Raw genomic sequence first — 8877 nt, 5'->3', positions numbered from 1 at the left:
TCTATTTATTTTTTTAGCGTTCGTATTTTTTTAAAAAAATATATTATTTATTAAATAAAAAATAATATAAAGTAAGCTTTATGTATATATTTTAAAGTTGAATAAATGATTACGAGTCAAATGATTAAATGATTAATATTTAAAATGATAATTAAAATATTATTGGGTATGGATAGTTATATTTTAAAGTATTATTTATATAATATTTTCAAAATTATATTATTTGATTTAAGAAAATTGTTGTGAAATTGAATTAGGTTGAGATAAAGACGTAAAGCAAATAAAATGTGTAAGAAAATGTTATATAATATTTATTTATAATGTATCATTAAATATAATAAATAATAATAATAATAATAATAAATATTTGAGGTTCTCGGAAGTTGCCTGATTTTCCACGGACCAATCGTTGCGTTAGCGTGGCAGCTCCTTTATTATGGTCAAAGTCAAACTCAAACCTAACGGATCAATCATATCAACCCGACCCGACTCTCGAATAACCCGACCCGGTTTATTGGCTGACTTTTCGAATTTAAATTTTTTTAAATATATAAATTAAGAAATGAAATGGTAATTAATGTTTTTTTTTTCAATGGAAATTATGGTTGAATTTTGTGGATTTATCTCCTTTTTTTAACCATAAAAAAAGAAATTCAAAAGGCATTGGGTCACTTTAACAACGCTCTTTTGTAATTTTTTAATTCTATTTTGACGGTTTTGACTTAGAAAAAGGGTAACCACGATGCATTACTATACAAAAGATCGAATGTCTCGAGCTTGATGTAGGTAAAACAATGGAAATGGTATACCTTAGATAAACTCTAGTCTCGAACAACATCCATACAAAAGTCATAGATAAATTCAAGATCCAAGAGTCTCGATCTGAATATTGACTTAGACGTAAGTTTTTCATTCACGTGGTTTAAAGATAAGGTCTCGTGTTTCACTTGATTTTAATTCTAATTATCGTGTTATAATTTTTGAAAAAAAAACATGGATTAAATTTTAAGAAATGAAATTATTAAAAATCAATTAATTATTTATAAATATATATAAATAAATAAATAAAGGGAAAAGGAATAAAATCACATGGGAGAGGGAGGAAGGAAGGAAGCAAGTAATGGAAAGTACAATTGACTTAAGTGAGAGGGACACACAATAGGAACGACCGCAGAGGATCAAACCCTACAATGAACAATTTATTTTCCTCGTCATCAGACAATATAACGAAAAAGTCAAAGGCCCAAATGGTGATGAATCGTTAGTGGGAATTATATTAATTGAAAAAAAATGAGAGAGTTCAAATTCAATTTCCAATAATCACCCAAAACAAAAAGAACAGATTTTTTTGTGAATTTTCCATTGGATATTACTTGAAAAGGGGTGGAAAATGGAATCCAGTGTATCTATTTTGCCCTGGTCCTTGATTGTGAGCTAAATTCAATGACCCTTTGGGGTCCGCTCAAGAGAGAGAAAGATGAGAGAGAAACAGGACTTTTTATTGCTCCAGACGACGACGACGACTCATAAAGAAGGGTCTCATGTAAATGTTCAAATCCAAAGCCTTAATTTCATCTTACCTTCTTTGTGTTTCCATTTCTGGGTTTTGCTTCGATTCAGGTTTGTTCTTCAAAACCCACCTCTGTTCTTCTTTTACTTTCCAAACATTTTCCCAGATTCTCAAACCCTTTCAATTTCCTCCCAAAATGTTGGGGTTCGACTTTTTTAATGATGCCTTGTGCCTGTTTCTTTTAAGGGTTTTCTCTGTTCTAAATGGTTCTTGAAATTTCTCTGTTCCTTGTTCTTTGTTTTACTCGCAGATCTTTCATTGTTTGTTCTTAGTTCAAAGTGTTTGATCTGAGTTTAGCTGACTGGTTGAGCTTGAAGCTTCTTTTACAGGTTTGTGTTTTGGGTTAATCGTTTGTTCTTGATGTTTGAAGATGGGTTGTTCTTTATTCTTGCTAATTTGTTTAGTAAGTGCTTTCAGATGTTGAATTTTGACTAAGTTTTGTGATTCTGTTGGTAATTTGATGCACTTTCTGCTTGGTTGTGTTTGGATTCTTCTTGTGTTGTGAGGGGAAAAGCTTATGGATTCAGCTTCTTTCATGTGTTAGATCTGTGTAGTTTCTTTTAGAGCCCGAGCTCACTGTTAGCAGATATTGTCCTCGGCTTTCCCTCGAGGGTATAAAACGCGTTTGCTAGGGAGAGATTTCCAAGCCCTTGTAAAGGGTGTTTCCTTCTTCTCCCCAACTAACGTGGGATCTCACAATCTACCCCTTTTCAGGGCCAAGTGTCCTCACTTACACTCGTTCCTTTCTCCAATCGATGTGAGACCCCCACCAAATCCACCCCTCTTCAGGGCCTAGCGTCCTTGCTAGCACATCGTCTCATGTCCACTCCTCTTCAGGGCTTAGTCTCCTCACTGACACATATGACACTCGCTCCTTTCTTCCATCGATGTTGGACCCCCACCAAATCCACTCCCTTCAGGGCTCGGTGTCCTTGTTGGCATATTGCCTCATGTCCACCCCTCTTCAAGGCTTAGCCTCCTCACTAGCACATCGCCCAATGTCTAGCTCTGATAGAAAGGTTCGTTCCATTCTCCAACCGATGTAGGACCCTCAACAAATCCACTCCCTTCGGGGCTCAGCGTCCTTGTTGGCACATCGTCTCATGTCCACCCCCTCTTCAGGGCTCAACCTCCTCGATGACACATCGCTTAGTGTCTGGCTCTGATAGAAAGCGTGTTATTTGGCTAGATTTTCCGTTCGGAATCGGTGGAGTAGTTTTGCTTTCCATTGTATAGAGCAATTAGGTTGGAGCTAAAGAGCCTTATTGAGTCATGCTTGTTAATCTTAGCCTCTTTAGACTTTATGTTGCACTCTAAAGCACCTTTCTTTTTTATTACTCATCTCTTTTCTTTCACTTTTGGCTCTTTTCTTGCTCTTTTTCCCCATCTTTTTGCCTTCATTTACAAGATTCTTAGCCACTTTACGAGTTGCTTTGTGTCCATCCACAGCCGTAGCCACATGACAACCGGTATATAAACTACCACGAAATTGTTGAAGAGACGTCGAGATTTATCATCGTTCGTTTTGAGTAAAATGTCATTCCGAAGTATAGTTCGTGATGTGAGGGATAGCATTGGGAGCTTATCTAGACGGGGTTTCGAGGTCAAGCTGAGTGGTCATCATAGAGGAAAGTCCAATGCATCGTCGTTAAACGATCTACACGACCAGCCTCCTGTTGTTCAGAATGGCTGCTGGGCTAACCTTCCACCTGAGCTGTTGTATGATGTCATTCGAAGACTCGAAGAGAGTGAAAGCACATGGCCTTCACGACGGAATGTCGTTGCCTGTGCTGCGGTATGTCGTTCTTGGAGAGTTATGTGCATGGAGATCGTTAAAGGCCCCGAAATTTGTGGCAAGCTTACCTTCCCTGTGTCGCTTAAGCAGGTACGGTTCTTTTAATATACCTAAAGAGAACTTCATACGCCAAATATTTTAAATTCTGTACTTATTGAACGTTTTTTTTTTTCTTCCTTTTAATCTTATAGCCCGGGCCACGCGATGCGTCGGTACAGTGCTTCATTAAGAGGGATAAATCCAGTCTAACATACCACCTCTACTTGTGTCTTAGCCCTGGTAAGAAATATGTTTGTGCCGTTCTTACCTCGATATGCTTATTTTTGGCATTACGACAGCAACGTTTTTCTGATTAAACTAAACGCTCGCTCGACAAGGCTTTTCTGTCGTGTTTGTTATTAATCCCCAGTAAATAGGTTCGCCTTTTGTATCATTTTGTAGCATGCTTATGTTCACTCGTTCGTCGAAGTTATACTTGTTTTACGCATTCCAAGGTCCCACGAAACCGTTGAAACACGAATGACCATGTTTTATGATCACAATGAATTGCATTTCGCGTCTTGTTCTGCTGTCGTTCCTGTTATTGTTGAGCTCGTTCTGTTTATAATTTGCGGTACTTCGATCGTACAGCTCTGCTCGTCGAAAATGGGAAGTTTCTTCTTGCTGCTAAGCGTACACGAAGAACTACCAGTACAGAGTACGTTATCTCAATGGATGCAGATAACATTTCGAGATCTAGTAGCACGTACATCGGAAAGCTTAGGTGAGACTACACATACACGGACAAATAATGATTTCGATCGATAACTCTGTTAGAACGTTATCCCAATGGATCGTATTTTAGTTCGTAAACTGCATTTGTAAGAGTTTAAATACTTTTCTTCGAAGTCGAGATTTAGGTTGATCGTGAAAAGTCAATATTTCTTTCCTGACTCAGCGTTCATGTTTATTTCCAGGTCGAATTTTCTTGGCACGAAATTCATTGTCTATGATACTCAACCACCATATGCCGCTGCGCCGCTCCCTCATCCCGGGAAAACTAGCCGTAGATTTTACTCGAAAAAGGTCTCGCCAAAAGTCCCAACTGGCAGTTACAACATAGCCCATATAAGTTACGAACTAAACGTCTTAGGCACACGAGGACCTCGAAGAATGCATTGTATAATGCATTCGATACCAGTAGCAGCTCTCGATGCAGGCGGTACAGTTCCAGGCCAACCCGAGCTCCTCCCTCCCAACTCCCTCGACGAATCGTTTCGGAGTGCATCGTTCTCCAAGACACTAGATCATTCCATGGAGTTCAGTAGTGCAAGATTTTCCGAAATCGGCCGGGCAGCATTAGATGGCGACGGAGAGGGAAAGATGAGACCTTTAGTTCTTAAAAACAAGCCCCCAAGATGGCACGAACAGCTCCAATGTTGGTGTCTCAACTTTCGCGGGCGAGTAACCGTTGCATCGGTGAAGAACTTTCAGTTGATCGCCGCAACTCAGCCAGCTGCTGGCGCTCCAACACCGTCTCAACCAGGTCCTCCCGAGCACGACAAGATCATCCTACAGTTCGGGAAGGTCGGTAAAGACATGTTCACGATGGACTACCGATATCCGCTCTCGGCGTTTCAAGCCTTTGCAATATGCTTGAGTAGCTTTGATACCAAATTGGCTTGTGAATAAAGGAAAGTATCCAAAGCTGTTTTATGCCTCTTTTTTTAACTTTTGGATTTGAGTCTATTAGTTGTGTTCCTCTTTGTGTCGTTTCAGGGTTAGGTTTTAGTGAAATAGTTTGTTATTGTTGGGGGCATTTATGTAAAAGTTACAATTGTAACAGCTCTTACATGTGCAAACTCCTTAACTTTTCAAAGAAATGAACACAATCCCCTTTTTACCCATCTTTTTCTCTTTAAAATGCTTTGACAATAAAGTAAAAAAGGCCAAAAGTCTTGGTTTTTATGTCCAAAAGCTTGTATAAAGATAGTCTCACGGTCTTAAAACGTGTCGATTACAGAGATGTTTTCATACCCTTATAAGAAATGTTTCGTTATCTTCTCGAACCAATGTGGGATCTCACAGTCTACTCCCTTAAGGGTCAGCATCCTTGTTGGCACATTACTCGATGTCTGATTATGATACTACCATTAGTAAATATTGTATGTTTTAGCCCGTTACGTATCGTCGTTAATCTTACGGTTTTGAAACGCGTCTATTTGAAAGAGGTTTCCACACCCTTATATGGAATGTTTCGTTCTCCTCTCCAACCGATGGGGGATCTCACTATCCACTCCATTGGTGGCCCCAGTGTCATCACTGATACATTACACTACACCCACTATTAATAAATATTGTCCTCTTTGACCCGTTGCGTATTGCCATCAACCTCATGGTTTTAAAATTCGTCTAGTAGGGAGAGTTTTCCACATCCTTGAAATGAATGCTTCACTCTCGTTCTCTCCAACCGATGTGGAATCTCACACAACGAAACAAGACAATCCAATTGTTCTAAATCAACTCAATCAAATCACGAACTAGTAGACAAGATTTATAATTTGAATCCGATAACAAAGTTGCCAAAATATAAAAGAATAAAGGTTTGAGATTCTCCCAATTCTTTTTGTTTTAAAATTTGGGAATCAAAAGGCATTGCTTTTGAAGGACTCCTTTGCATGTGATGTTGCTTACTTCTTACTTTTTCTTTCTTTTTTTTGTGTACATTTTTCTTCTTCCTCTCAAAATCATTCATTCCATCTCTGTTGACATTAAAAGACCAGAGATAGAGAGTGAAGAAAATAAGTAAGAACAATCATAAGCTGAACCCATCAAATCCACATTGCTTCGAAGTCAACGACTGATTCCTTGGACTTATCACTATCGAGCAATCCACCGACACCTGTCGTCATTCAAAATATTTGACTACACAACCATAAACAAAAACTCGTACAGAATCACAAGAACATAATGAACTTAACACGATAAAACTTGATCATGCAACAACATAAATTGAGTAATGGCCAGGACTTGAGCTTGACATTTTCTTTAAGAAAAAATATTCATTATTCCTCGACCCGATTCAATGGTAAAATGGGAATATACTTATATTTAAAAAGGAGTACGAGAATTTGAATCAAACTAATTAAACACAATGGGTATGTAAAAAAGATGATATTATTATTATTATATTAGGTAAATAAATAGGGACAAGACATGATGAGTAAATAGGTTAAATAAATAATTAAAAAAAAACTCCCAAATGTGAAAGGGTTGAAAAAACAACGCAGTTTTATTCGGTCGGTGTGGCCCCCACCATTTTGTCGTAAAGCAACTAAGCGGCACCGTTTTCTTCGGCAGCGGTTTCCCAATGTTTTATCACTTTGACTTTTTAATACTTTTTTTATTTTAATTTTATTCTTTTCAAATAATAATAATTTTTTTTACGGAAGAAAAACAAAATGTAAATATGATTAATAAATATAAACATATATATATATATTTAAAAAAACAACAATAACAATTGTTGAATTTAAAAGAAAAAATCACAATTATTCTTGTCTTTTTTTTTTTTTTTTTTTTTTTTTTTTTTNTTTTTTTTTTTTTTTTTTTTTTTTTTTTTTTTTTTTTTTTTTTTTTTTTGGGATTGAGAATTATTTTGATTAGCTAATTGAGGCATAGCCTTTTGTACTTCTGTTTTTATTCTTTTATTTTGTCTATTATGCTAATTAAAAGTTGGATGTTTTTCTTTTTTAAAATAATAAATTTCTATATGGATAATTCAAAGTATTAAACTAATAAATTGAAGCTTTTTTATAAATAATAATAAATCCTTAAAACACACTGCCCCCTACTATTATTAGCGCGGCTTCCTAACTCACATTTATTTTTTCTATTAAAATATTCAGAAGTTTAATTATAAACTCTCCTTACCAGTTTAATTTAATTTATGTAATTTAGCCTTTTAACTTTTGTTTTTTTAATCCACTAATTTATGGATCATTAAATATAAAATATACTTTTGTTAAAAATAAATAAATTAAATAAATAGGAAGCACAAATTTGATAGACTAAATGTTAAAATTATAATTTTAAAGCTAAAAAAAAAAAAAAGGGAAGCGGGAGGAAAATGCGTGCAAAAGAAGACGAGAAATGGGAAGAAAAAGGAACTGACCTGAACGCCGGGAGAATCGAACTCCAATACGCGGATCCTGGCGCCAACTTCGCCCAAAACCCTCAGCTCCACTCGATCGTTCAACGACGCGTCTCTGATCAAATCGGCGGCGTCCGCCTGAAGTAGATTCACCCGATCGACGGCGATCATTGCCTCCACTTCTCTCTGGCTGTGCGCCTCTTGGTAAAATCCAGGCACTATTGCTTTTCCTAGCGGAATCCCGCGGTACATCACTGTGAACCTTGAATTCCCGTATTTGATTCCGACCTTGTTTGGATTCACTGCCGTGAACAGCAATCGAATGTTGAGCGATAGCGCTGCGGAGGTCGTTGTCGGCGTCGGCGTTGTCACGGTCTGTGAATCGGCGGAGGATAAGGAGAAGAGATTCGGAGTGGTTATCCCCATATATTGAACACCGACTCGCTGGAGATCGAATTGAGGCTTCTTAGGCTTGACAGCGAGAACGACGACGAGGACGATCGCGAGAGCGAGGAGAGCGATGAAGGAGAAGAGGAGGCAGAGGCAGCAGCAGCAGCCTCGGAAGGAAGCCGATGAGGAAGACGACGTCGTGTCGTAACCAAAATGTTGCTGACGAGATAACGGTGGCGACGAGGGCGGAGACGGAAAGCGAGCATTCTGAGAGTCGGAATTCGGCCTGGACGGTGGCATTGAAGGAAGAGGAGAACGGTGAGTGTCGTGTTGGACATTAAAGGGAGCTCTGGACGGTGGGGGTGGAAGAGGACGGTGATTGTTGTTGCTTGGTCCTGCTCTTACTCTCGACGGTGGCGGTGGAAGAGGACGTTGCAGGGGGTTATTGCGGGAGTTCACATTAGGCCGTGACGTCATCTCCTCCATGGTTGATTAAGCTCTGGTTTTCCTGTTTCAGTGAATCCTTCGGGTTTTCTAGACAGGGAAAGAGACAGAGAGAGAGAGAGAGAGAGCTTGCAGTGAGAATGTGCGTGGCTTTGGATACTTTGCTTAATGCTCAACTAAAGCCACATTGTGTCAAAAGTAAAAGTTTCTGACTCTATCTTCTATTTCCCTTTCTTTTCTTTTCTTTTTTCTTGTTCATAATTACCTCAAACAAAAATACTTGACAATTTCTTTCTATTATTGAGCTCAAATTTGATGCAAATTTGGTTTTAATTAGTTAAAAAGCACTTGATCTAAAGATAATCAAGAGCATTGTAACTGTCCCTTATGATCAATAAACTGAAGCTTATATAGTAAGGTGCAGCAGTGCTACCATGTTTAGCTGAACATGCTCTTCCTAAGAAAACAATAATTCATAGAGCATTAACTACCTGACCTTTAGTTAAAAAAAAAAAAAAAAAAAAAAAAAAAAAAAAAAAAAAAAAA

At 37.8% G+C, this 8877-nt stretch overlaps 2 protein-coding genes across 6 annotated transcripts in view; one reads left to right on the top strand and one right to left on the bottom strand.

Moving 5' to 3' along the window:
• Positions 1-1397: 1397 nt before the first annotated feature.
• On the top strand, positions 1398-5250 carry LOC111447852 (tubby-like F-box protein 8). The gene is made up of 6 exons (XM_023087209.1): positions 1398-1620; positions 1821-1899; positions 3020-3455; positions 3557-3644; positions 3996-4128; positions 4322-5250. Exons 3-6 carry the CDS (start codon positions 3105-3107, stop codon positions 5034-5036), a joined length of 1287 nt encoding a protein of 428 aa, XP_022942977.1. The 5' UTR covers positions 1398-1620; positions 1821-1899; positions 3020-3104; the 3' UTR covers positions 5037-5250.
• A 787-nt stretch (positions 5251-6037) lies between these two features.
• LOC111447854 overlaps positions 6038-8877 on the bottom strand; it is a 6194-nt gene continuing 3354 nt past the window's right edge. For all 5 annotated transcript variants that reach the window (XM_023087212.1, XM_023087215.1, XM_023087211.1 and 2 more), the window contains 2 exons: positions 7519-8421; positions 6038-6246 (listed from right to left, as the gene is read on the bottom strand). In XM_023087212.1, the coding sequence (XP_022942980.1) occupies positions 6160-6246; positions 7519-8373 (942 nt within the window). In that variant the 5' untranslated portion in view covers positions 8374-8421 and the 3' untranslated portion in view covers positions 6038-6159. The remainder of the gene's footprint in view (positions 6247-7518; positions 8422-8877) is intronic.

This window comes from Cucurbita moschata, unplaced genomic scaffold (genome assembly GCF_002738365.1).
Source record: "Cucurbita moschata cultivar Rifu unplaced genomic scaffold, Cmos_1.0 Cmo_Scf00009, whole genome shotgun sequence".
Taxonomy (NCBI): Eukaryota; Viridiplantae; Streptophyta; class Magnoliopsida; order Cucurbitales; family Cucurbitaceae; genus Cucurbita; species Cucurbita moschata.
Note: the sequence above shows the minus strand (reverse complement) of the source record. Positions and strands in the feature narration are given on the sequence as shown.